This window comes from Perognathus longimembris, chromosome 23, assembly GCF_023159225.1.
Source record: "Perognathus longimembris pacificus isolate PPM17 chromosome 23, ASM2315922v1, whole genome shotgun sequence".
NCBI classification, from domain to species: domain Eukaryota; kingdom Metazoa; phylum Chordata; class Mammalia; order Rodentia; family Heteromyidae; genus Perognathus; species Perognathus longimembris.
In genome coordinates, this window is record NC_063183.1 from 6,956,863 (window position 1) to 6,983,474 (window position 26,612).

Genomic DNA, 26,612 nt, shown 5'->3' on the forward strand with positions numbered 1-26,612 from the left:
GAGTCTCTGATCTCTACTTAAGCAGCAAGTCCAGAAGTGGAGGTGTAGCTCAACTGGTAGAGTACCAGCTATGAGCAAAAAGCCAATCAAAAGTGAAAGGCCCTGAGTACAAGCCAAAGAAGAAGAGGAAGAGGAGAATGGGGGGGGGGGGGGAGGAGGAGGAAGAAAAAGGAGAAAGAGGAAGAAAAGAAGGTGGAAAAAGTACTCAGCTTTAGGGTCATCTCAACTCTAGGATCCCAAATTAAAAGCTTGTGTGAGGATGCTTGGATTCCTAAGGATATCCATTTATAATTTCATCTTATGGTGCCTGGGGGCTTGAAGTCAGGGCCTGATTGCTGTCCCTGAGTGTTTTTTGTTTTTTTGCTCAAGGTTAGAGCTCTACTCCTTGAGCCACAGCACCATTTCCAGCTTATGAAGGAGTCCTCACTGACTCAGGCTGGCTTCGAACCGTGATCTTCGGATCTCAACCTCCTGAGTAGCTAGGATTACTGGCATGAGCCACGGGCCGCCTGCCTTAGGATCTTTATTTTTCACACTTGGGGGACTCGAGACTACCTAACAACCACTGGTGGTGGACTGGGCTTGGGAACACGCTGCCCCTTCCTCAGGCGTCTCGTCTCTCCACCTGTCCGATGGGCTGGACGCCTCCCGACGTGGCCAGCACGGCCAGGCAAACTGCCTGAGTCACCACTCCCGGTGGCATTTTTTTCACCTCCGGGCGCCCCTCCCCGCCCCGCTTGGTTTTGGTGGGTCCAACAGGAAGCGCCGGCGTGACGTCATCGCCCCGCACGCCCAGGCCCCGCCCCTCCGCCGCGCTGCTTTGGCCCCGCCCACGGCGGGATCCGCAGATTCGCTAGGTCGGCTCCTCAGGCTGGTCTGGGTCCCTTTCCTTGGTTTGAACATCCTCATAGGGATTCGGAGAGGACTTTTGCATTGTAGCCATTTTCCCCTAGGTCGGAAGTGGACTGTCCCTTGAGCTGTGCTAGCCGGAAAGATTCGGGGGGGGGAAAAAAAGTAGCCGACTCTGCCAACAGGGCTGGGCTGCCTGGGCATGATTTCCTTCACCTCTGAAGCCGAGCTGGCGGCGAATCTGCAGTCTCCTCGACTTCTGTCTGCACAAGGAAGAGGCAGGAAAGAAGCGCAAAGGGGCTGGCCCCGCCCGCCTCGCGAATCTGCGTCTGTCCAAAGCACCGCTTGAGCATCCCCAGCGCTGCTGGCCACCTCCCCGCGCTCCGCCCCCTTCCCTCGGGGACGAGTCGCTGCTTTCGTCGCCGCCGATTCGCCGGGAGCCCAAGAGAGGAGCAGCTGGATAGTAGCGGTGAAGCCCACTCTCCGGGGAATGCGGCCGGTCTCCAGAATCCCTGGGCCGAACCTCTTGAGCCTTATAGGGCGCTGGCCACGGCAAGGCCACTACCCTCGGCTTCGCAGATCTCCCGGGGGCACCCGTGGCGAAAGTGCGAATGCGGACGCCGCGCCCGCTGGGCCTCGTGCAGGTGGCGGTGGTGTTTGGTGCGCGCGCCGGGGAGGTGGTGGTGGGGGGGCGCCGCCGCCGCCACCGCTGCGGGGCCGGGTGTCGCGCTGCCACCGCCGCCGCCGCCGCCGCCTCGCGCCGCTGAGGTGCCGCGCGGGGTGGGGGAGGGGAGCCGCTCTTCGCGAGCGGGTGAGTGGGGTCGCGGCGCGCGTGCGCGGAGGCCGCGGGGCGCAGAACGCGCCCGGGCGGGAGGAGAGGGCAGCGGCGCGCGTCCCCCGCCCCCCGCGCGGACTCGGGCCGAAGCCGGGGTTCGGGATCGGTCTCGCGGTGTTTCCAACGCCCCGGAGAGGCGTCCCATCTTGGGCTGCGAGTCAGTGCGCGGGGCCGGGAGCGAGAGCCGGGCTCGGCCCGGGCCGCTGGCCGGTGAGGAGGCGGGAGGGGGCGGGGCCTCCGAGGCGGGGGAGGGGTCTGCGCCGAGGCCGCGCGGGGAGAGCGGGAAGGTGAGGGGCACGAGCGGGGACCCCCGAGCGCAGGGGCCGGAGGTGGGGCGAGGATGGGGCGCCATGGGGAGGCCGGGTGCCTGGGGCAGAATGGGGGGGCGGGCCACGGTGAGGCGTGGACACGGGGGTGATGAGAGGACCTGGAAACCTGGGTCAGCCAATGAGGGGAGGACAGCGGAGTCCGGCAGGGTCCTGGACCCCCTTTGCGTACCCCTCTTTTCCTCTCAGTGTAAATGAGCAGAGATGGATCAGGAAGGTGGGGGAGATGGGCAGAAAGCCCCGAGCTTCCAGTGGCGGAACTACAAGCTCATCGTGGATCCTGCCTTGGACCCTGCCCTGCGCAGGCCTTCTCAAAAGGTGTACCGCTATGACGGCGTCCACTTCAGCGTCAACGTGAGTGCCTGGCCTCTCCTGCGCCCCTCTTCTTTCCCCGGCCTGCAGCTACCTTACCCGTGCCATCCTTCTCAGAAACCAGGGAGGGAACCCAGCTCTGTTGCATGGGGAGGGCAGAAAGCTTAGGGCCCAGACACTTGGTTTCATCCTGAGCCATCTTTACTCTTCCTGCTTTCCTTGCTAGGACTCTAAGTATATACCAGTCGAAGACCTCCAAGACCCTCGTTGCCATGTCAGGTCCAAAAACAGAGACTTTTCCCTCCCAGTCCCTAAGTTCAAGGTAAGTGTCTGCTAGTCTCTTGTCTCGGTGGCCCTTGGAGGGATAGAGGATGTTGGCACTTTAGTCTTCACAAAGCCTGATGAGATGAGTGCTCCAGTGACAGACTGACAGCCAGATCTAACCATTTCTGAGACTGTGGCACTGAGAGGTTTTAGACAGGAGGTACTCATGTATAGCAGTGGTGTCCCAAATGTTTCCTTGGCAGCAAAAGTCTTGACTTCTGCCATTTCTCCTACTGTGTCTTTTGTGACAGTACGTGGCATGGCAGTGGGACATCCTAGTTCATCCCCAGGTAGGGGAGTGACAGAGCACTGCCTTCCAGGAGTCCTCTGTTCCTCACTTTTTGTCTGGTCATACACTCCATCTTGTTTCCTAAGAGCATTCCCACTTCCGATCTAAGCAGGCTACTCATCAGACCTTGGACTGAGCCTTGAAAATTGGTGGTTCTTAGTTTCCTTCAGTTATTCTTTGGGTTCTTCTTTTCTGAGTCGTTTGTGGGGCTATGAGTTTTTAAATTTTAACTGCTTATACTTTCTTTGGACAATCTCTTTCATATCAGCCCAGATATTGATGACTTTCAAATATCTTATCAACCAATGTCAGTCTTGAACTCCAGCTTATATGCCTGGTAGAGGCAAACAGCTCTGCCTGGAGATCCCATACACATCTTAGACTCAAGAAACTTAATACAATTTACTCTTATCCCCTTAGTACTACTCTCCTCTCCTTTTTCCCTTTACTGACAAAGGGCAGCACCAACTACCTAGCTACCAAGGCCAGAAACCAGGGAGTCATCCTTTTTATCTTAAATTTTCCTTTTTCATTTATCAATGCAGAGCTTTCTACTTATTTTATCTAGTTCTCCCACTTGTATTTTATGCTCTATTCTGTAGTCATTTGTGTCTGGTTTTATTGTTATTTTACTATCATTGCTCAGTGTGTGTTTTGGGGCATTGTGCAAGTGGTTATTGATATGGCCAAACCTTATCTTCTACCTTGACACCACATCCCTATGTTACCTTCACACCATACACTGTGTGTGTGTGTATGTGTGTGTGTGTGTGTAGGCTGGTCTTGGAGCTTGAACTCAGGGCCAGGATGCTGTTCATAAGCTTTTACATGTTATTAAGGTATTATACAGAGAGGTTACCATTTCTTAAGGCAGGTAATGAGTATAGTTTTGTTTTGTGGGTTTTTTTGGGACAGTATCATCCCTTCCTTTGCTTTCCTCCAGTTACCCCCTCACATCCCTGCCCACAAAATAGTTTACTTTCTACATAGTATATACTGAATAGTATGGTTGCATTTACTCACCCTTCCTCTGCCTCCCTCTTTGCCCCCCCCCCAACAAAAAGAACCTCAAAAACAAGTACCACTGCCACCACTTGAGCCAACGTTCCACTTCTGGCTATTTTGAAGATTAATTGGAGGTAATAGTGTCAAGGACTTTGCTGCCTGGCTGGCTTTGAATAGTGATCTTCAGATCTCAGACTCCTGAGTAGCTCTGATTACAGGCATGAGCCACTGGTGCCTACACTTGGATTTTTTAAAAGTGCCAAACTGTGTACTTCCATGTCCTAAAAGTCCCTGTTTTGGTGTAGCAAAGCAAACAAAGCCAGAATGATACCATCTCTGTGAATCCTTCCCTGCTTCTCCTGTGTACAAAGGTGTCCTTCTTTTGGTTCCTTCTCTATACTTCTCTTGGCACCATATTACACTGCGTCTGTGTCTGTATATCTCCTTTTGTCAGTGGGAATCTTTGTTCCTTCTTTATATTTCTAGTGCTTAGCCCATGGCAGTCAGAAGGTGATCTAGTGGATTGTTTCTCTACAGCTACTTCCTTCTCCTTGTAATTATTCTTCCATTTGTGCATTTCTGTGCCTGGTTTGTGCCACTCTGGTGAGAAGGATTCCAAGAGAGAAAGGTCAAACCCTTGTGACCCCCTCTCTTGCTCTGCAATCTCCCAGACCTCTCTCTTGACTTCATGGATATTGCTAAAATTTTCCAAAGGGCAAAGGGTCAGTATAGAGACCCCAGACCAATTCCTGTCCTCTCCACAGCTGGATGAGTTCTATATCGGACAGATCCCATTGAAGGAAGTGACTTTCGCCAGACTGAATGACAACGTGCGGGAAACCTTCCTGAAGGATATGTGTCGAAAGTATGGCGAGGTGGAAGAGGTGGAGATCCTTCTTCACCCCCGTACTCGGAAGCACCTGGGCCTGGCCCGAGTGCTCTTCACCAGCACTCGGGGTGCCAAGGAAACGGTCAAAAATCTCCACCTTACCTCTGTCATGGGCAACATCATCCATGCCCAGCTTGACATCAAAGGTGAGGGTTTTCCTGTCTGCTGCCCAGCATTGGTCTTCAGGGACCAGACATGGAGGCAAGTGTGCCTCCATGGGTCAGGCAGGTGATCAGGGTCATGAGTCCTTGTCGGAAACTCGAGGGGCAGGGTGTGTCTTGAAACTTAGAATATTTCAAAAACTTGAGCAATTCTGGTACATATATGATGTTAAGTATGTGATTGTATCTAAAATCACATGAAGTATAGTAAATAAATCTGGATGCCAATTTCTAAAAAAATAATGGGGGGACTAGGAATGTGTCTTAGTGGTAGAGTGCTTGCCTAGCGTGCATGAAGCCTGGGTTTGATTCCTAAATGCCACTTAAGTAGAAAAAAATTGGAAATGGTGCTGTGGCTCAAGTGGTAGAGCGCTAGCCTTGAGTACAGAGAGGCTCAGGGACAGTGCCCAGGCCCTGAGTTCAAGCCCTAGAACTGGCAAAAAAAAAAAAAAGGGAGTGGTGGTGTCAGGGTTAGATTTTTCCTTTTTTTTTTTTTGGTCCTGAGGCTTGAACTCAGGGCCTGGGCGCTATCTTCGAGCATTTCTGGTCGAGGCTCTACCACTTGCCTTACCACTGAAGGTACTGATTGATTACTTCCAACTTTTAGATGGTTAATTGGAGATAAAAGTCTTGGGGGGGGGGCTGGGAATATGGCCTAGTGGTAGAGTGCTTGCTTCGTATACATAAAGCCCTGCCACATATATAGAAAAAGCCAGAAGTGGCACTGTGCCTCAAGTGGCAGAGTGCTACCCTTGAGTGAAAAAGAAGCCAGGGACAGTGCTCAGGCCCTGAGTTCAAGCCCCAGGACTGGCAAAAAACAAAACAAGCAAAAAAACAAAAAAACTCTTAGGGACTTCTCTGCCTAGGCTGGCTTCAAATCATGATCCTCAGATCGCAGCATCCTGAGTAGCCAGGATTACGAGTGTGAGCCACCAGTACCTGGCTACTTTACTTGAACTCAGGGCCAATGCTCTACCACTTGAGCCACAGCTCTACTTCCAGATTTTTCTGAGTAGTTTATTGAAGATAAGAGCCTCACAGATTTTCTTGCTGGGTTGGCTTTGAACTGCGCTCCTCAGATCTCAACCTCCAGAGTAGCTAGGATTACAGGTGTGAGCCACAGGTGCCCTGCTTTTGTGAAGTTTTAGATAAGCTGGGGACTGGAGGCATAGTAGTGATTGCATACCTATCATGCAAGGCACTGGATTTGCTCTCTAGCACTACTGAAAAGAACAAGCAAATGAAACAGTCCTGCATTTGCTCCGAAGGAACAGTAGGGAAGCTGGAAGCATGGCTTTAATAAGACCCCATTTCAAACTTCTGTATGGCCCCACTTCAGCACAAAAAAAAGGAGCAATAGGAAAAAGTAGGCTCTATGCCAAACTGCAGGGGTTGTAGCGCCCTCTGAAGGGGGCAGCTGTTTGGCACTAGCCAGCTTGCAAGAGGGAAGGAAGACCGATGCCCAAGTTTGAATTTCAAAAGAAAAGCCAAAAACTTTGTTTAAAAAAAAACACCTATTAAATCTTCCCAGGATTTAAAAAAAAAAAACTATTGTGCAAATTATATAAAATTCAATGTGGGCTAGATTGTCTTGAGGCTGCTCTTCTGTAGCCTTTCATTTTTAGGGTGAAGGACCTAGGGTGGGAGGTGCTTAGCATTAGATAAACCTGGGTTTAAATTCTTCATACCAATCAGATTTTTTCTTTTCTTTCTTTTTTTGTTTGCCAGTCCCGGGGCTTGAACTCAGGGCCTAAGCACTGTCCCTGGCTTCTTTTTGCTCAAGGTTAGCATTCTGCCACTTGAGCCACAGTGCCACTTCTGGCTTTTTCTATAAATGTGGTACTGAGGAATCAAACCCAGGGCTTCATGTATGAGGCAACTGCTCTACCAGTAGGCCGCAGTCCCAGCCCCAGATTTTTTTGTTGTTGTTGCCAGTCCTGGTGCGTGGACTCATGGCCTGAGCACTGTCTGGCTTTTTTTGCTCAAGGCTAGCACTCTACCACTTGAGCCACAGCGCCACTTCTGGCTTTTTTCTATATATGTGGTGCTGAGGAATCGAACCCAGGGCTTCATGTATATGAGGTGAGCACTTTACCACTGGGCCATATTCCCAGCCCCCTAGATTTTTTTTTATTAGCGTACATAAGTTATATAGAGGGGGTTTTATTGGACTTTTTCGCTGGTGTGTACAATGTATGTAATCAACATTACCCTCTCTATCTCCTTTATCTACCCCTTCTTTTTTTTTTTTTTTGGCCAGTCCTGGGCCTTGAACTCAGGGCCTGAGCACTGTCCCTGGCTTCTTCCCGCTCAAGGCTAGCACTCTGCCACTTGAGCCACAGCGCCGCTTCTGGCCGTTTTCTGTATATGTGGTGCTGGGGAATCGAACCTAGGGCCTCGTGTATCCAAGGCAGGCACTCTTGCCACTAGGCTATATCCCCAGCCCCTTTATCTACCCCTTCTAACTGATGAGTTTTATGACTGTGTTGATCAGTGTGTGTGTGCTGATAATGGGACTTGAACTCAGGGCCTAGGCAATGCCCTTTAGCTTTTTCTGCTCAGTGCTGGTGCTCTACCATTTGATCCATGACTCTACTTTTGGCTTTTTGGCGCTTAATTGGAGATGAGTTTCATGGACTTCCCTGTCCAGGGTGTCTTCAAACCACAGTCCTCAGATCTCAGTCTCCTCAGTAGCTAGGATTATAAGGGAGCCACTGGTGCCCAGCTAGTCACTTTTTGTTAGGCTTGTAAAATAGGGGCACGGATTTTTTTTTTTCTTCTCTTCTATTGGTCATTCAGTATACTAGCATATGCAGGAATGTTACAAGTATACTATAAAATGTCAGAAGAAGTATTTTTTGTAGTCATTAAGTGGTAAGAGATAAGAAAAAATTTCCTAAAAATAAAGTAGGAGAACTGAAATCCCAAACCCACAACTCTAAGAAACATGAGGTCTGAGGGGAGAACAGACAGCTACGTAAGGGAAGGAGTTGTTTTCAGCTTCTTTTCATTTTCCTCCCTATAGGACAGCAACGAATGAAGTACTATGAACTGATTGTCAATGGCTCCTACACCCCTCAGACTGTACCGACTGGAGGCAAGGCCCTGAGCGAGAAGTTCCAGGGCTCTGGTGCAGCCACTGAGACGGTGAGAAGCTGTGGCTGCCACAGCGTTGGCCACTTAAATAGCCTGCCTAATTACCAGGACTAGGACCTGTTTTGAGAAGTTCTAGACTTCAGTGTTAGGTAAAGGAACTGTTGAGGTAAATGCCATATGCTTTCACAAGTCAGAACTAGGATGATTGGTTTGTGGCAAAGCAAGTTTTTAAATGGTTCCTGATCTCTTTTCCTTTCTCCTTGTTCCTCCAGACTGAGTCCCGCCGCCGTTCCTCTTCTGACACAGCTACCTACCCAGCAGGCACCACTGTGGTGGGCACTCCTGGCAATGGCACCCCCTGCTCCCAGGACACAAGCTTTTCCAGTAGCCGACAAGACACCCCATCCTCTTTTGGCCAGTTCACCCCTCAGTCCTCCCAAGGAACTCCCTACACATCTCGGGGCAGCACCCCTTACTCTCAGGACTCCGCCTACTCTAGCAGGTATAGCACATGCACCAGGGGGCCGCCTGGCCTTCAAATTCTGGCAGCAGGGGCTGGGAATATGGCCTAGTGGTAGAGTGCTCGCCTCGTATACATGAAGCCCTGGGTTCGATTCTTCAGCACCTCATGTATAGAAAAAAGCCGGAAGTGGAACTGTGGTTCAAGTGGTAGAGTGCTAGCCTTGAGCAAAAAGAAGCCAGGGACAGTGCTCAGGCCCCGAGTCCACGCCCCAGGACTGGCAACAAAAACAAAACAAATAAATTCTGGCAGCAGCCAGCTGCCACAGGGAAGAGTCCCAGAGTCTGAAATCGCTTTACCAAGTCTCAGTTTAGCAAACAAACTGCTGTCTGCAGAGAGCATAGCCAGGCATGGCCACGTAGTGCTTCGGGGGTAGGGAAGAGCCCGTATGGGCATGAACACGGGGACGGTCAGGTGTGGTTAGCTAGAACCAAGCCCAGCTCTCTCTTGCATTTCTTCTCCAGCACCACTTCAACCTCCTTCAAGCCCCGGCGGTCAGAGAACAGCTACCAAGATTCCTTTTCTCGCCGCCATTTCTCTACATCTTCAGTTCCCACGACTGCCTCCACAGCCATCTCAGCCACCACCACAGCCACTGCTGCTTCCTCCTCTTCCTCTTCCTCCTCCTCTGCCTCCTCCTCCTCTTCATCCTCATTGTCCTCATCTTCATCGTCATCATCCTCTTCTACATCTTCTCAGTTTCGTGCTTCTGACTCCAACTACCCAGCCTATTACGAAAGCTGGAATCGCTATCAGCGCCATGCATCTTACCCACCTCGTCGAGCAACTCGAGAGGAGCCCTCTGGTGCCCCCTTTGCCGAAAATACAGCAGAGCGCTTTCCGCCTTCATACACCTCCTACTTGCCCCCTGAGCCCAGTCGGCCCGCTGACCAAGACTACCGGCCTCCTGCCTCGGAGGCCCCACCCCCAGAACCTCCAGAACCTGGTGGAGGAGGTGGCGGTGGCGGTGGCAGTGGTGGCGGGGGGACCAGCCCTGAGAGAGAAGAAGCTGGGACCTCCCCCCGCCCGGCCTCGCCTGCTCGCTCAGGCTCCCCAGCCCCAGAGACCACCAATGAGAGCGTGCCCTTCGCACAGCACAGCAGCCTGGACTCTCGCATCGAAATGCTGCTCAAGGAGCAGCGCTCCAAATTTTCTTTCCTGGCCTCTGACACGGAGGAGGAGGAAGAGAACAGCACTGCAGGCCCTGGTGCGAGAGACTCAGGGAGTGAGGTGCCTGCAGGGTCGAGTCATGGGCCCTGCACACCCCCTCCAGCCCCAGCTAGTTTTGAGGACGTGGCTCCTACAGGGAGTGGGGAACCAGGGGCAGCTCGAGAATCTCCCAAGGCCAATGGACAGAGCCAGGTGAGTTGGGTCAGCTCCAAGAGGGGCTTGGGGTCTAGGAGGCAGGGTGGACCTAGAGGAAGGGAAGGGAACTAGACAGGAAAATACTCTGGAGATGAGCCCAGGGAACACAGCTTTCTGTGCTTCTCTCCACCCTTACAGGCTTCTCCTTGCTCTTCTGGAGAGGACATGGAGATCTCTGATGATGACAGGGGTGGCTCACCCCCTCCAGCCCCAACACCCCCCCAGCAGCCGCCCCCTCCGCCCCCTCCACCACCACCTCCTCCTCCCTACCTGCCTTCCCTTCCCCTTGGTTATTCTCCTCACCAACCTGCCTACCTCCTCCCACCCCGCCCTGATGGGCCACCACCCCCTGAATACCCCCCACCTCCTCCTCCGCCACCTCATATCTATGACTTTGTGAACTCCCTGGAACTTATGGATCGACTCGGGGCTCAGTGGGGAGGGATGCCCATGTCCTTCCAGATGCAGACCCAGATGTTAACGAGACTCCACCAGCTGCGACAGGGCAAGGGATTGACTGCTGCCTCAGCCGGGCCTCCGGGTGGGGCCTTTGGGGAGGCCTTCCTCCCTTTCCCACCCCCGCAAGAGGCTGCCTATGGTTTGCCCTACGCTCTTTATACACAAGGTCAGGAAGGCCGCAGCGCATACTCACGAGAGGCCTACCACCTGCCGTTGCCCATGGCAGCCGAGCCCCTGCCCTCTTCCTCAGTCTTGGGAGAAGAGGCCCGGCTGCCTCCCAGGGAGGAAGCAGAGCTGGCAGAGGGCAAAGCCCTACCATCAGCGGGCACGGTGGGCCGCGTGTTGGCCACTCTAGTCCAAGAGATGAAGAGCATCATGCAGCGAGACCTCAACCGCAAGATGGTGGAGAATGTGGCCTTTGGAGCCTTTGACCAGTGGTGGGAGAGCAAGGAGGAGAAGGCCAAGGTGAGGAGGGCTGCTGTCTGGAGCTGGAGACCAGGGCGTGGCTGGATGAGGTCTACCTTAGGCCTCTCCAGGTCGCACAGTTCACTATGCAAGAGATCAAGGCAAATGAAGAGTGAGGCTATGGATAGTTAGGGACATACTAGCTGGGCAAGGGAAGTTGGGCCAAGCAACAGTGAAGACAAGCACAGTACTGAGAGGGAGAGCTTTGTCCCGGCTCCGTTGTTTTCTTTCCATAGACATGGCCCTTAGGCATTCCTGGGCTTACCTTTACTTTGGCCATCTTTGAAGTGAGAAAAGTGATTGCTGTATCCTGTAGTCAAAGCTCTAAATGAACAGACCTGAAAATCTTCCCATAAAGACCTGGTAGAGGATGACAGTGGCCAGTGGAGGGGCTAGTGGAGGGATTTCTGTGTGGCTGGGTCCTGGACTCAGTCCCCGTGCTGCCTGCAGCCATTCCAGAATGCAGCTAAGCAGCAAGCCAAGGAGGAGGATAAGGAGAAGACGAAGCTCAAAGAGCCAGGCATGCTCTCCCTGGTAGACTGGGCCAAGAGCGGGGGTACCACAGGCATCGAAGCCTTCGCCTTTGGGTCAGGTCTGCGAGGCGCCCTGCGGCTGCCTTCATTCAAGGTACCCAGAACTATACTTCTATTAAGGGGAGGGGGAGGCTTTCCTTGGAGTTGTGATAGTGGGAACTGAGTTTGAGATGGGCCCAATCTTCTCCATCCTCCAGGTAAAGAGGAAAGAGCCATCGGAAATTTCCGAAGCCAGTGAGGAAAAGAGGCCCCGGCCCTCCACTCCAGCTGAAGAAGATGAAGATGGTAAGTGGGAGACAAGGCAAGAGAAAGGACTGGACTGCGTAATTGTGATAGAAAAGCAAGAGGCAGAGAGGGACAAAAGGGATGAGGGTGTTGTGAGGGCAAGGTACAAATGGAGAGTTTGGTTGGTACCAGATTAAAAGGAAAATAAAGTGGTCCTAAGAGTTGTTAGAGCCATGAGATGGGGTTCTCCCCGGATTTTAGTTGTGGTTCTTACTGCTGATTTTAGTTGTCTTGTATCTTGATTTTTCTACTTACAAAATAGGAACAAGAACTTCCATATTTGGAGTCATAGAACTTGGAGATTAAATAAGTCATTACCCACATGTACCATCTACAACTACACACTCCTGCAGCTTCTCTTCCTGGTTACCCAAGTCTCAGCTGTTGCTTGACAGCCTCTGTGACTTGAAACTTACTGGATCACATCGACTGCCTAGTGGCCCATTGGCTTTAGTTCTCTTCTTCTTGGGTCAGGTGTGACAAGTTGGTTCCCTCTTGTGTACCTGACCTAGAAAAGGATGAAAGACAAAATGGGTAGGATGTGTCTAAAATGTTAAGAGATGTTAGGTAAACATAAAGTTTTGTGTTTCTGTCCTAAGCTTCACTTAAGCTGCCTGTAGCTTGGCCTGTTAGGGTGTTAGGTGGGCAGAAGCATAGGTAAAGCTCCTTAGGGTAGGACCAAATTGATGGTTGAGGCTAATTTCCCTGACTGCCTTACTCCCCATACTTGTTCTAGACCCTGAACGAGAGAAGGAAGCCGGAGAGTCGGGGCGTCCAGCAACCAAGCCCCCAAAGCGAGATGAAGAGCGAGGCAAAAGCCAAGGCAAGCACCGGAAGTCCTTTGCTCTGGACAGTGAGGGGGAGGAGGCATCCCAGGAGTCTTCCTCTGAGAAGGTGAGAGGCCAGTCATGCCATCCCAGAAGTTTGCTTTATTTTTGTTTTGTTTGGTACTAGGGTTTGAACCTAGCACTTGCTAAGCAGAAACTTGATCCTTAGTCCCTCCTCCCATAGTCGGCTTCGTTTCTCGTTGGAGCTGAGACAGCTATGTCTCTCATGGCACAGCTATCCCCACCCCACCCCCTTTTTTTTTTTGTGCCAGTACTTAGACTTAAACTCAGGACCTTGCACCCTTACTTGACTTTTTTTGTTCAAGGCTGGTGCTCTACCATTTGAGACACACCTCCACTTCTAATTTTTTGCTAGCTAATTGGAAATAAAGGGTCTTACAGACTTTTTTTTTTAACCCAAGCTGGCTTCAAACCTTGAACATCAGATCTCAGCCTCCCCAAGTAGCTAGGTGTTACATTATAGGTGTGAGCCTCCAGTGATCAATCAGTTCAGCTGTTCCTTCTCCATTAGTCCCCATTTGTTCTTTTCCTTAAGGATGAGGAGGAGGATGAGGAAGATGATGAAGATGAAGAAGGAGAAGAAGCTATGGACACCACAAAGAAGGAGGCAGATGCATCAGATGGTGAGTGCAGATAGCTGGAGAGAGTTCTTGCTTGGGTAGGAAGGGATTCTGGTCACCTGACCTGTACTTTCCCATACCCATATAACTCCTGTCTGGACTAGAAAGTAACCCTTGGCCCCTTAGAAGCTTTTGCTGTAGTGCTCACAATGTTCCCTCTTGTGAAATGTCTCTTACTTTCAAATAGTGCAGCGAAGTCTTCATATTTCACCAAGTCTCAAAGATGAGAAGGGTCTGTTTTATCTTTCTACCCTTTGGTATTACTAGACTGGACCTTCCTGCCTTTGCTCACTGTTCTTCCTTTAAAGCTTAGCCACCATACTGTGCCTTCCTAATCGCTCCGGTCACCCAAACACTCATCCAGTGTATGACCTGTGGATTCGTCACATCTTGGTTTGCGTATATGGTTTAGACTTCTTTCCACTAACTCATTTAGAAATAGATATTATGGCCCTCTTCAGTGCAGGTGCTGTTTTAGCTAATTAGGGCACAATAGTAACCGAGACAAATGGCTCGTTTTTTATTTTCTTTTAATTTTTATTTATGTATGTGTGTGTATTTATTTCATTTACTTATTATTTATTTATTTTTGGCCAGTCCTGGGGCTGGAACTCAGGGCCTAAGCACTGTCCCTGGCTTCTTTTTGCTAAAGGCTAGCACTCTGCCACTTGAGCCACAGCACCACTTCTGGCCATTTCCTATATATGTGGTGCTGAGGAATCGAACCCAGGGCTTCTTCATGTATGCAAGGCAAGCACTCTACCACTAGGCCATATTCCCAGCCCCAAATGGCTCGTTTTTGAGGGCTTGTTGGAAGGGAGATGGAGACTTGAAAACAAGCGAATAAATCCTGTTGGGCTTGAAGACAATGAAATAGAGTAATGTGGTAGAGTGATAGTGTGGCAAACCTGCGGCAAGAGTCACTTTTTAGTTTTTGGTCGGTCATTGGGCTTGAACTCAGGTCCCAAGCACTGTACCTGAGCTCTTGGGGGGTGGGGCAGTCCTGGGGCTTAGACTCAGGGCCTGAGCACTGTCCCTGGCTTCTTTTTGCTCAAGGCTAGCACTCTACCTCTTGAGCCACAGCGCCCAATTCGGGCTTTTTCTATATATGTGGTGGGGAGGAATTGAGCCCAGGCCTTCATGTACATGAAGCGAGCACTTTACCAGTAGGCCATATTCCCAGCTCATGTACCTGAGCTCTTTCACTCAAGGCTAGTGCTCTACCACTTTGAGCCACGGCTCCACTTCTGGCTTTTGGTGGGTTAACTGGAGATAAGAACATCATGCCTGGACTGGCTTTGAACTGTGATCTTCAGGTCTCAGCCTGCTGTGTAGCTAGGATTACAGGTATGAGCCACCAGCACCCAGCTGAAAGAGTCACTCTTTCCTATATGATAGGCACAGTGTGCACCTAAGGGCCTGGATGGCACCAAGAATGATCTGAGAGGCCCTCACTTATGCAGAGGCTGGGTTCCTGCTAATGTGACTGTACCCTACCTATCCTCTTTGGGTGCTTCTTGCATTTGTTTCCTTTGCTCTTGCTGTCCTTCCTTTTTTCATTTGGATTCTTGTAATCTTTCCTGATTTTTGTCTCTATCCTTCTGCCTTCATTCTAATACATTTTTCCAAACTACTGATAGAGTTGTCTTTCCAAACATTTGCAGACATTCTTTACTCTCTTTGCCTGGTTCCCTGTTTACTACAAGATGATCAATAATTCAGCTCTTGCTTAACCTGTGCACTTCCATCTCACCGTTCTCCAGAGCCTTTGCCAGCCACTACCACCATCTATTCTGTTTTACTTTATCTTATGTTCCTTAAAGACTGTGGAGTTCTCAGATTACTGTATTTAATTTTTTTTAATTTTATCAGTCGTGGGGCTTGAACTCAAGGCCTGGGCACTCAAGATAGTGTTCTACCATACTGAGCCACGTCTCCACTTTAAAAAAAAATTATTTTGTTTATGTAGCACTGAGGACTCAAATCCAGGGCCTCGTGCATGCTAGGCAAGCACTCCACCAATAAGCCACACTCCTAATCTTTTTTGCTTGTGTGTGTATGTGTATGATGGTCTGGGGCTTAAACTCTAGGTGTGTCCCTGAGCTTTTGTGTTCAAAACTAGCACTCTACCACTTAAGTCACATGTCTGCTTCCAACTTTTTTAGTAGTTTAGTGGACTGGCTTTAAACTGTGACCCTCAGATCTCAGCCTCCTGTGTAGTTAGGATTACAGGCATGAGCCACCAGTGAGTGCCCAGTTCAGATTTCTTTTTATGGAGTAATGGAGTTTGAACTCAGGGCTTCATGCTTTCTAGAAAGCTAGCAACTACCAGTTGAGCCATGCTTCAGATGAGCTGAGTGTCAGGATTGCAGGCATGTACCACTATCCTGGCTGTTGCTTAAGCTTCCCTTTTGACCCCAGGATCCTTTCTCAGAGAATCTGTTGTCCCATCTTGATGCCAGTCTCTAGGTCTCTCTCTGTCTCTTCTTGCCTTTGGCTTTTCACATGGCAGGCCTCCCATCCTTCTTGATGTCAATGTCTCCTTAAAGAGGCCTTCCCTGACTCATTCACTCCTCCATTCGGAATCCAGGGATCTCCCTCTAACTTCCCAACCCAGAATACTGCTGATTGGCACCTGTGGGCAGAGGTTTGCTTATTCTTTTCCTTGACATCTTGAACTTGCAGCACCTGGCTTAGAACCTAATATCCTGAGTACTGAGTCAGAGAATGACCCTACAGCTTGACCAAGTGAAGGTTTTCTCACCTCGCCTGATTGTCCCTTCTGGATTTCCAGGCGAGGACGAGGAAAGCGATTCGTCCTCCAAATGTTCTCTGTATGCCGACTCAGATGGTGAAAATGGTAGCACATCAGACTCGGAGAGCAGCAGCTCATCTGGCTCCACATCCTCCTCATCTTCCTCCACCTCGTCTTCGTCATCCTCTTCATCATCTGAGTCCTCCTCTGAAGAAGAGGAAGAAGAACAGCCAACAACGGTTCCCTCGGCCTCACCGCCTTCCAAGGAAGCCCCAGCATCCCTCCCAGTGCCAGTGGAGCAGCCCGAGCCAGAGAGGACTACAGGCTCTCCTGTCACGCCTCTCCCTGAGCGGGAGGCATCTCCAGCAAGGCCTACAGGTAGGCAACTTGATGTGTGTGTATGCCTGAGAGGACAGTGGAACCTACACTCAGTAGTTGTTTACAAGGGCATGTGACTTTGTTGGAGAAACTCAGAAAGAAAATGGCATGTTCCTCTTGGAGACATTGCCTAACCCTCAATGAGAGATTTAGCTACTATCAGAGTAAAACAAGAGGGTCTCCTCCTGAAACCATTAAAGAGAAAATTCCCAACTTAATAAATTCCTCCTGGTAGCTTTTCTCACTATGTAATGTAATATGTTGGCAAATACCAACATTAATCCAGAACTTACTCAGTTCTGTCTTTGCTTTCCTGTGTGAGTTTGGATGTTTTGCTGTTATTTTATAGCACATTCACACAGATACTCTTGCTCTGGGAACTATCTGTCCAGACAGACAATAAATATTAGGATATTTGTTGATAGGGTAAGGTGTCTGGGAGGTGCTGTTTTTTCCCATCAGAAAGCTATGGTCCATAGGGAATGATGTGCCAAGTAAATAATAAGTGTGTAAGCAAGTCTATGATAGCAAACCATGATAAGGAAAAATATGGGGCATTCAGAACCCATATGATCTGGAACTAGGAACCGCTTCCTGCTGAAGCATAGTTGCGCTGAATTCTAGGCAGAAACAGAAGAAAAGTTGAGCAGCTACAAAGGCCATAAGACCAGGGACTAGCAAGTAGAAAGATGTAGAAAAGAGCTAGGTTGGGGAATTGAGAGCGAGAAGTGGTGCGTGACTGCAGCTGGATGAGGGCATGGATCATGCCATGCAGAATGGAGGCTTACTAGAATGAGTCTGGTCTCTTATCTTGAGAGCAGTAGAAAGCCCTTCAAGAAGCAGCAATCACATTTGTGATTTGGAAAGGTGCGGTGCAGATAGGACTTAGAGAGGGGCCAGAGTGATGCAGGGAGAGCTTTTGGAAGATGGACAGGTGGGCAGGACTTAAGTGACTGTCCAGGGTGGGCAGTGGCCACAGGGAGATCTAGGGGTGGTGCCTGCTGATCTAGGCCAGACCCTGCAGGATGAAGTGGAGCACCTCCAGAATAACACAGCAGAAGGACTGGAAGGCCACAGGGCACTGAAAAGGTCACCAGTGTAGTCTTGCATTCCTATGGAACAGGAAGGAGAGAGGGGCCTGGCCACATCTGCATTTCAGAAAGTCCATTCCGATAGGAGAAGTTTGTGAGTGGTCAGGGAAGAGATACATTGACATAGAACATTTAAAGGAATGCATGAGCCAAACAAGGTAGTTACAGGGAGACGATGGGGTAGAAGTAGGATGAGCACAGGAGATGGTGAGTTGTTCGATTACTCAGCAGGAAAGGTGCACTGAGTCTTAAGAAGAAAATGGCTGCGTTCAGTTGGGGTTGAATTTCAGATGCCCCAGGACCTCCAGGTAGAAACCGACTGTTAGCTCATAGCCCATTTTAGCCCGAGGGATAGGCCAGAAGATGAATATCTGTAGCAGTGACTGTGCAGATGAGGAGGAGGGTCTAGAACCTGTGAGTCATTTTAGACAAGCGAGCAAAGCAACTCAAAGAGGCTAGGGAGGAATTGGAAGTAGAGCAGGGATGGTGAGTTTTGATCACCAAGAGGAGTGCAGGGGTGTGTGTGTGTGCGCGCACGCGCGCTAGGGCTTGAACTCAGGGTCTAGGTGCTGTCCCTGAGCTTTTCTGTTCAAGGTTAGTATTCTATCACTTGAGCCACACAGCTCTCCTTCCCATTTTTTGTGGTTAATTAGAGGTAAGAGTCTCCTGGACTTTTCCTGCCTGGGCTGGGCTTCGAACCATGATACTGAAATCTTAGCCTCCTGAGTAGCTAGGATGACAGGAATGAGCCACTGGTGCCTGGCTTACTTAACCCTTTTAGAGATGAAGTGTTCGAGGCTTTGTGAGATGCAGGAATGTGCTTCAGGTTTCCTAGCTAGGATTGAAGGGAGAGCAGGGAGAGAATGTGAGGTTGGTAGAAGGTTTAGCTTTTCAGCATGGATGAGATGAGAGAGGGTAGACCAGACGAGGGAGGAATTTTGATGGAGTAGCATTCCTGGAGGGCCAGGCTAGGCCTCTAGATGTGATGAGGAATGGGTGCATTAAGCAGCAGGGAGCTATGGGCTTTTGTGCTTGAAGCTTTTGCCCTGAGCATCAATTATGTGAGACAGCTACAGTAGAATCCAGTCTGGCATAGAGAGGGGAATGGGAAGCCAGGGGGGAAGCTAACTGGGCCTGCTCACAGCACAGAAGTCCTACAGAAACCAAGCCTGGGAGGAGTTACAGAGAGGACAGCTGCTGTCTCTAGGGTGGCATGAAGATGAGGGTGTGGAGTGGAGGAAGTACTGTGAAAGGAGAAGACCCAGGGAGGGTCCTGGAGACAGGGCAGGATAAACAGGGTAAGCAGGTGCATGACTATAATCACAGTACTAGGGAGGCTGAGGCAGAAGGATCTCAAGTTTGAGGCCACAACTGTTTTTTGAGGGGTTTTTTGTTTGTTTTGTTTTTGAAAAAAATTGAAGACAGTCCCTTGCTCTTTAGAGAATGAGAAAACAAAGCAAGGAGCTAGGTGGTCCTGTGATAGGAATCTGGGTAAAGGCTTAGAAGGGCAGCAGGGGACAGCCCACACTTAGCTCCAGACAAAGTGTGGCTTCTGGTAGGAGGAACCCACGTAAAGGCTGAGTGTCTAGTGGCAGGAACCCATTTTAGCCAGATTAAGTATGGAAAGGGATTCACAGGGCTAGACGCCAGTGCTCCCATCTTCAATCCTAGCCACTCAGGAGGCTGAAATCTGAGGATCGTGGTTCAGAGGCAACCTGAGCAGGAAAGTCAAGGAGACTCATCTCCAGTTAACCAGCACAAAGCTAGAAGTAGAGCTGTGGCTCAAGTAGTAGAGCACTAATTTTGAGCCAAAAAGCTCAAGAACAACACCCAGGCCCTGTGTTAAAGCTCCAGGACTGGTTTACACACAGAGAGACACAAAAAGGGAAATACTGCTTATAGCCAGGTAAGAGAACCCAAGCAGGGACCAGACATCTTTAGGTCTTGCCTTGGCTTCTGGTCTGGTGCATTATTTTCTCCTTGTGCAGTTGGGCTTCCTCTGCTTCTCTAGCATAGGGTCACTGCCCAGCCCTTAGAGCTAAGTGGCAGATCTACCCACTCCTGTCTTCATTTTGTTTTGTTTTATTTCTTGGCTATAGGGCTTAAACTCAGGGCCTAGGCACTGTCCCTGAGCATTTTTGCTTAAGGCTATTGCTCTATCACTCTGAGCCACAGCTGTACTTCTGGTATTCTGGTAGTTAATTGGCGATACAGTCTGATGGACTTTCCTGACTGAGCTGGCTTCAAACCACAATCCTCAGATCTCAGCCTCCTTAGTAACTAGGATTACAGGGGTGAGTCACCAGCACCTGGCTCTATCTTGGTTCTTATTACCAGAAAGTTTCTGATTGGGCTAGCTTGAGTTAGGTGACCATCTTAGCTCTGTCAGTGATGGCCCTGGGAAGAAAGGAGTTATCCCATGCAGTGGGAGTTACCTTTTGGTGCCTTTGTAGATCCAAGGGCATTGAGAACAATTTTTGGGGGGTAGGGGGTGTACTGGAATGTGAACTCAAGGCCTTTCGCTTGCTAAGCAGGAGCTCCTTAGCACCACCATGCCACACTTCCACTTACTGCTTGTTATTTTTGAGAGTGAGTCTCACTTCCTGCCTGGGCACATTCCACCTATGTATGTTATAGCTAGCATAACAGGTGTGCATCACCACAAGCAGCTCTTCATTGAGAAGAGGCCTCAAGAACATTTTTATGCAGTCTGGCCTTTGACTGCAATCCCAATGGTCTCAATCTCCCAAGTAGCTAGGATTCTAGGCGTGAACCATTCGCACCTGGCTCCTTCATTGACAGGTGTCCAAATTGTATCCTCAGTGAATGGGGTGAGCAGGCAAGAGAGCGAAAGGAAATTTGAAGGTGAGTTCAGAGGGAAATTGATTCTTGCCGTTAGAAGGATGGCACAGTGGGAGAGGCAGTCCCAGCGTGGTAGAAAAGAAGCGAGAGGACTGCTAGCAAGCAATTAGAAGGGCCTGGGCTGGGTGCCTGGGGCCTCACTGGCTTCCAAGTTTGGGCTGCTGGTGCCTGAGATTCCTGTGATATCCAGACCCTCGCACACAGCAGCCTGCTCAGCTGAAGGTATTAGTTGAGACTGGACTGATTGATCACTGACTGCCTGGCCGGGCCCTGGGACTGGCTGCTATTTAGTTGTGAGTGGCAGCACCAGATGCGAAGTCACCAAGTTCATAGCAGTCCAGGGCAGAACAGAGCAGCAGGTAAGAGCATGAATTCCTCCCCAACTACCTGAATGCAGGTGTTTTAGCTCCTTGCCAAGTGTGTAGCATTGGGAAGGTTGTTTTTCTCTGTGCCTCAGTTCCCTCTGTGTACGGGAGGGTTAGTATAGCTCCCACCTCTAAGGGTGCTATGTTATTGAGAGGGGTACAGTGTGGATTAGACCTATGTTGGGGGCATGCAGAATGTGGCTGTTACTGCGCTGCTGCCAAAGCTGACTGGAAGGTGAGAGCACAGCTTTCTGGAGAGTCAGCAAGGCTGGACAGTGGTGGTGGCCTTGAGCCGGAGCATCAGAGGGCAGAGGAGCAGAAGAATGCCATACTTCTGGGGGTGAGCTGGGAGACCACAGCACCCCTCAGAGGCTGTGTGTCCCATCTCTAACCTGCCACTCGTCCCTTGGACCTCTGCTTTCACCTTGGCCTCTTGGGGCAGCGTTGTCTGCCCCTCCTGACTAGGGGAGATCCCCAGTCCTGGAGGATGGAGAAGACTAGTTTATAAGCTATTTTAAAGCTGGCATTTAGGGCTGGGAATATGGCCTACTGGCAAAGAGTGCTTGCCTTGTATACATGAAGCCCTGGGTTCAATTCCCCAGCACCACATATATAGAAAATGGCCAGAAGTGGCGCTGTGGCTCATGTGGTAGAGTGCTAGCCGTGAGCAAAAGGAAGCCAGGGACAGTGCTCAGGCCCTGAGTCCAAGGCCCGGGACTGGCAAAAACAGAAAGCTGGCATTTAGTAATAACTCCTTGCATTGAGTCTTTTTCACCTCGCTACTCCCCAGAGAATATTGTTACTGGTTAAAGTGGTGGGTATTTTCATTTAATCTTTCTAATTGGCTCTTCACAGAATTTTCAGTGGACAAAAGTGGTCTTGGCCTGTATGCCTAGTTGCCTGTGAGTCTGTTTCTGCTGGTCTTGGTTTAAAAACAAAACAGAAGCTATGGAGTGCAGGTGCTTGAGGAGCACTCCTCACCGTCTTCCAGCTGGGCTCCACACTTGATCGGAGTGGTCCTTTCCTGTAGACACAGGCTCTATGAGAGGACATCAGCAGCATGTTTGCCCAGTAGCTGTCCCCATAGCTGACACAGTGGGGGTTTAGTGGGCCCCTGCCGACCAGATGGCTGTGTGCAGGTGCCGCTTTCAGTCATGTTGAAGGAGCTCGAGGGGCAGACGCCGAGGGAGAGCGTGCAGCCTGTGGCAGCCCGGGTCTCCTGTCCCTCATGATCGTGTCTGATGAGGTTGAGTCTGCAGGCTAACCTTCCCTTTCCCGGTGTGCTTTTTTCCCCAGGTCCCACAGAGGAGCCACCTCCCAGTGTGCCCCTGCCTCCCCCAGAGCCCCCAGCAGGGCCCCCGGGCCCCACCTCCCGCCCTGATGAGCGCCCCTCTTCTCCAATTCCCCTCCTGCCCCCTCCCAAAAAGCGCCGGAAAACTGTTTCCTTCTCTGCCACAGAGGAGGTGCCGGCCCCAGAGCCCCCCCCAGCGGCCCTCCCACAAGCCAAGTCTCCTGGCCCAGTGTCCCGCAAAGTCCCCCGGGGTGTGGAGCGCACCATTCGCAACCTGCCCCTGGACCATGCGTCTCTGGTCAAGAGTTGGCCTGAGGAGGTATCGCGAGGGGGCCGGGGCCGGGCTGGGGGCCGGGGGCGGCCCACTGAGGAAGAAGAGGCTGAGCCCGGGACGGAAGTAGACCTGGCCGTCCTGGCCGACCTGGCCCTGACGCCAGCCCGCCGCGGGCTGGCCACCTTGCCTCCTGGCGACGACTCGGAGGCCACAGAGACGTCAGATGAGGCGGAGCGCTCCAGCCCCCTGCTCAGCCACATCCTCCTGGAGCACAACTACGCCCTGGCTGTGAAGCCCACCCCAGCCGTGCCGGCTTCGCGGCCTCCCGAGCCCGTGCCCGCCCCTGCCGCTCTCTTCAGCTCCCCAGCAGACGAAGTCCTGGAGGCCCCTGAGGTGGTGGTGGCTGAGGCAGAGGAGCCAAAGCAGCAGCCGCAGCTGCAGCAGCAGTCAGAGGAGAGGGAGGACGAGGAGGAGGAGGAGGACGAGTCTGAGTCCTCGGAGAGCAGCAGCAGCAGCAGCAGCAGTGATGGAGAGGGGGCCTTGCGGCGGCGTAGCCTGCGCTCCCACACCCGGCGCCGGCGGCCCCCACTGCCCCCACCCCCACCACCACCACCACCGCCACCGTCCTTCGAGCCCCGCAGTGAGTTCGAGCAGATGACCATCCTCTATGACATTTGGAACTCTGGCCTGGACTTGGAAGACATGAGCTACCTGCGGCTCACCTACGAGCGGCTGCTGCAGCAGACCAGCGGGGCCGACTGGCTTAACGACACCCACTGGGTCCACCACACGAATATCCTGAGCCCTCCAGTGGCCAGGAAGGCCGCAGGAAAGCAAACACAGGCTGCCGGGGCAGGGGGGTGGGGGAGCTCCCCACTAAGGGTGTGGCTTGTCCTTCTCAGGCTTGCCCAGCGCTGTGCTCAGTTCCCTCCTCACTGTGCCAGCTCTAGCCAGAGCTGTCTCCTCTGGTTGCCCAGCCAGCTTCATGCTCTTCATGCCTTCCTGCCTCTCCCCCCTGCTGCCCCCTTGCATCAGGCATGCTTATCTGCCCACACCAGCACCTCCTTGGGCTGGGACTGAGGTGGATAGACAGGAGTGGGCCCTAGGAACCATTCTCTTCCTTAACACCCTGCACTCACCAACTTGAACACTCCAAAGCGCAAGCGGCGGCCCCAGGATGGCCCCCGAGAGCACCAGACCGGCTCGGCACGCAGCGAGGGCTACTACCCCATCAGCAAGAGGGAGAAGGACAAGTACCTGGACGTGTGCCCCGTCTCGGCTCGGCAGCTGGAAGGCGTGGACACTCAGGTGGGTCCTGCCCTCACCCCAGACCCATTCTCTCTCTCTGTCTCTGTCTCTCTCCCTCTCCCTCTCCCCCTCCCACTCCCCCGTCACTCACCTCCCCATCCTTCCTCTCACAGGGGACTAACCGTGTGCTTTCTGAGCGCCGCTCTGAACAGCGGCGGCTGCTCAGTGCCATCGGCACCTCGGCCATCATGGACAGTGATCTGCTAAAGCTCAACCAACTCAAGGTGAGGCGCAGGACCTGGGCATGGGAGGCCGCCCATGGAAAAGGCAAGGAGAACCGCTCCTGAGGGAGGGGGAATTACCCTGGGGTCCTCACGGTGGGCAGCAAGTCGAGAGGTCTCTAGCAATCCTGTCTGCCTTCTGTCCCCAGTTCCGGAAGAAGAAGCTCCGATTTGGCCGGAGCCGGATCCATGAGTGGGGTCTGTTTGCCATGGAGCCCATTGCAGCTGATGAGATGGTCATCGAGTATGTGGGCCAGAACATTCGCCAGGTGAGGCCACATCCTGTGGCAGGGCAGCAGACAGGCTAGCTCACCTGAGTCCCATTCAACCCTCAACAGCTCCAGGACTTAGTGAAACCCGTGTCCTTACAGCAGTGGACACAGGCATCCAGCACCCAGATGTTAGTGTTCCAGTAGGAAACACGATCAAGACTTCCCCTTTAAAAATGTGGGAATAGAAGCTTGGGCACCTGTGGCTCATGCCTGTAATTTAAGCTACTCAAGAGGCTGAGATAGGAGGTTCAAAGCCAGGCCAGGCAGAAAAGTCCAACTAGCCACTCAAATCCTGAGTGGTAGAGCTGATCTTGAGTGAAAAAAACCTAAGGACATCTCCCACCCAGGCCAAGTTCAAGCCCCAGTACCAGCACACACACAACAGCAACAACAACAAAAAACTGGGCAGTAAAGGAGCATTGGACAAGAAATAGCGATAAAGAGAGTGGTACTTGATAGTAGATTTGGCAAGGGCTACTTGAGCACACACCAAGATGGTGACTGAGCTAGAGGGTGATGAGGACTTTCCAGGCCCCAGGTCCAGAGTGTGCTCCTGATTTGGGGTCCACATATACTAAGGTCTGACAGTAGTATGGTTTTAGGAGAGCAAGGCAGTTAGCGTGTCAGAAAACCAAAGGCCCATGGGGCAGGTGGGGAGGATAGGGGTGCTCCACGAACCCACCCGTGCTGAGAAGGACTCTGGAGGCTGCACCACAGAGGGCTTTGGGAGTTAAAGTGGCTTCGCTGTGAGAGGCGCACTGGTTAACCAGGGTGGGGCCACGGCCACAATCCAGGTTGGGGTAAGGGTAGCCTGGGCTATGCAGCACAAGTTACAGGAATTTGGCCTGTGGGTGGCTGGCCAGTGAGCTGACTGGAGGATGAAGGAGGGACGAGCTGAGTCCCTATCTCAGGCCACCATTGGCACTAGGAGCACAAGGCTCAGTGAGATGGGAGCAAGATGATGAGAGTTCAGGGCAGTGAGTTGCAGGCTCCGGCACATCTAGGCACGGTGCCCAACAGCTCCACTGAGGTGGCCTTTGGCTGCAGATGGAGATTTGGGAGGAGTTGCCTGCCTTATTGGCAACCGGAGCTCTAAAAGGGGTGAGGTCACCCATGAGAGAAGGCAGAACACTCCTGGCCCTATTTCTTGCGCAAAGCCAGGGGTCCTGACATGCATGACTGGCCGCTGCCCAGAGGGGCCTGCTTAGGAGGAAGGGCCCTGTTCCTGAAGCACTGCTGTTGCCTTGAAAGCTGCTCCAGCCACTGGGCAGGCGCTCGAAAGAGAGGCTAGCTCCATGTTCTCTGGGGTCCTCTTGCCAGTGCCTTAGGCAGAGGTCAGCTGCAGGCCCAGCATGCTCACGTGGACTCTAGAGCTGGCAGCCTCTACAGGGGCTGGGGGGCTGGCCTGATCCACGGGGAGTGGAGTGGAGAAGTTCCCGACCGCCGTGCCTCTCACCCTCCCAGATGGTGGCGGACATGCGGGAGAAGCGCTATGTGCAGGAGGGCATCGGCAGCAGCTACCTGTTCCGTGTGGACCATGATACCATCATCGATGCCACCAAGTGCGGCAACCTGGCCAGGTTCATCAACCACTGCTGCACGGTGCGCTGGGGACCAGGCTGGGTGGGGCAGGGCGTGGGTGGGACGGGCAGCCACCACTCACATCCCCCCTCCTGCAGCCCAACTGCTACGCCAAGGTAATCACCATCGAGTCTCAGAAGAAGATCGTGATTTACTCGAAGCAGCCCATCGGTGTGGATGAGGAGATCACTTATGACTACAAGTTCCCACTGGAGGACAACAAGATCCCGTGTCTGTGCGGCACCGAGAGCTGCCGGGGCTCCCTCAACTGAGGTGGGCAGGACTGGTGCCCAAACCCCTATTTATTCCCCCTTGGTGCCCTGAGCTCCCAGCACCCCAGCCTTAGTGGGTTCCGCAGGGCTGCCATGCCCCCCATGTCCACATGTGGGGGCTGTGGGCCCCGGGCCCATCAAGGGAGCCTCAGTTCCTCCCCATCACCCCTGCCCACCCTCCCAGGCCCCTCATTTTTTTTCTTTGCGGAGAAGAAGCTGTAAATGTTTTGTAGCTGCCAGCAGCTGTTTCCTGTGGAAACCTGGGGTGCCGGCCTGTACAGATCTGTTCTTGGGGGCTACACAGCTCTCATGCTTTGTGTTAATGGGGACTTCCCCTTGTGCCCTGCGTGCACCCCTCCCCAGTTTCGGGGTCTCTAGGGGCAGTGGCCATGTTCTCCCCCTAGGGGGCCTTGTGGCCCCCTTGCTGGGGACTCCGTGCCTGGAACCCTGCCTCATCTTCTGTTCCGCCAGACCCTGTGGGTTACCCTCCCACCCTGGAATCTGGAGGCTCCGGCTCAGCCAGCCAGGATGGTGGGGGGTGGGCCCTTCTTGTTGGGCTGGATTGTACATATGTTAATAGCGCAAACCCAACGCCACATTTTTATAATTGTGATTAAACTTTATTGTACAAAAGTCCTTGGTCGTTATCTTTGGGGCTGGAATGGGGGTTGAGGGGAGGAGGGAAAATGGGTGGTCCACGATGGCAGTGGGTAGGAGGAGCCTACAGGCTAGAGCCCAGCATTGCAGACCCCCACTTTGGA

At 52.2% G+C, this 26,612-nt stretch overlaps 1 protein-coding gene across 5 annotated transcripts; it reads left to right on the top strand.

The window, feature by feature from the left end:
* The first annotated feature begins 493 nt into the window (after nt 1-493).
* Setd1a (SET domain containing 1A, histone lysine methyltransferase) lies at nt 494-26,480 on the top strand. Of its 5 annotated transcripts, none has more exons than XM_048331823.1 (19): nt 494-1,493; nt 2,200-2,364; nt 2,549-2,644; nt 4,705-4,975; nt 8,016-8,137; nt 8,359-8,588; nt 9,071-9,968; nt 10,110-10,895; nt 11,346-11,522; nt 11,626-11,713; nt 12,450-12,607; nt 13,097-13,184; nt 15,976-16,314; nt 21,929-22,990; nt 23,333-23,505; nt 23,619-23,729; nt 23,876-23,995; nt 25,463-25,600; nt 25,678-26,480. In XM_048331823.1, exons 2-19 carry the CDS (start codon nt 2,215-2,217, stop codon nt 25,849-25,851), a joined length of 5,181 nt encoding a protein of 1,726 aa, XP_048187780.1. In that variant the 5' UTR covers nt 494-1,493; nt 2,200-2,214; the 3' UTR covers nt 25,852-26,480. The 5 variants fall into 5 exon arrangements, with proteins under 5 accessions (XP_048187780.1, XP_048187784.1, XP_048187781.1 ...); XM_048331827.1 differs by having other exon boundaries at nt 16,030-16,314; XM_048331824.1 differs by lacking the exon at nt 494-1,493 and adding an exon at nt 1,606-1,660.
* The last annotated feature ends 132 nt before the right edge of the window (nt 26,481-26,612 follow it).

Bases quoted from the DNA above. Each gene is read 5' to 3' on its own strand.
- Setd1a (XM_048331823.1), top strand. From the start codon at position 2,215: ATGGATCAGGAAGGTGGGGGAGATGGGCAGAAAGCCCCGAGCTTCCAG. The intron at 12,608-13,096 runs GTGAGAGGCCAG...CTTTTCCTTAAG, and splicing joins AGGAGTCTTCCTCTGAGAAG to GATGAGGAGGAGGATGAGGA. The intron at 23,730-23,875 runs GTGAGGCGCAGG...TTCTGTCCCCAG, and splicing joins TAAAGCTCAACCAACTCAAG to TTCCGGAAGAAGAAGCTCCG.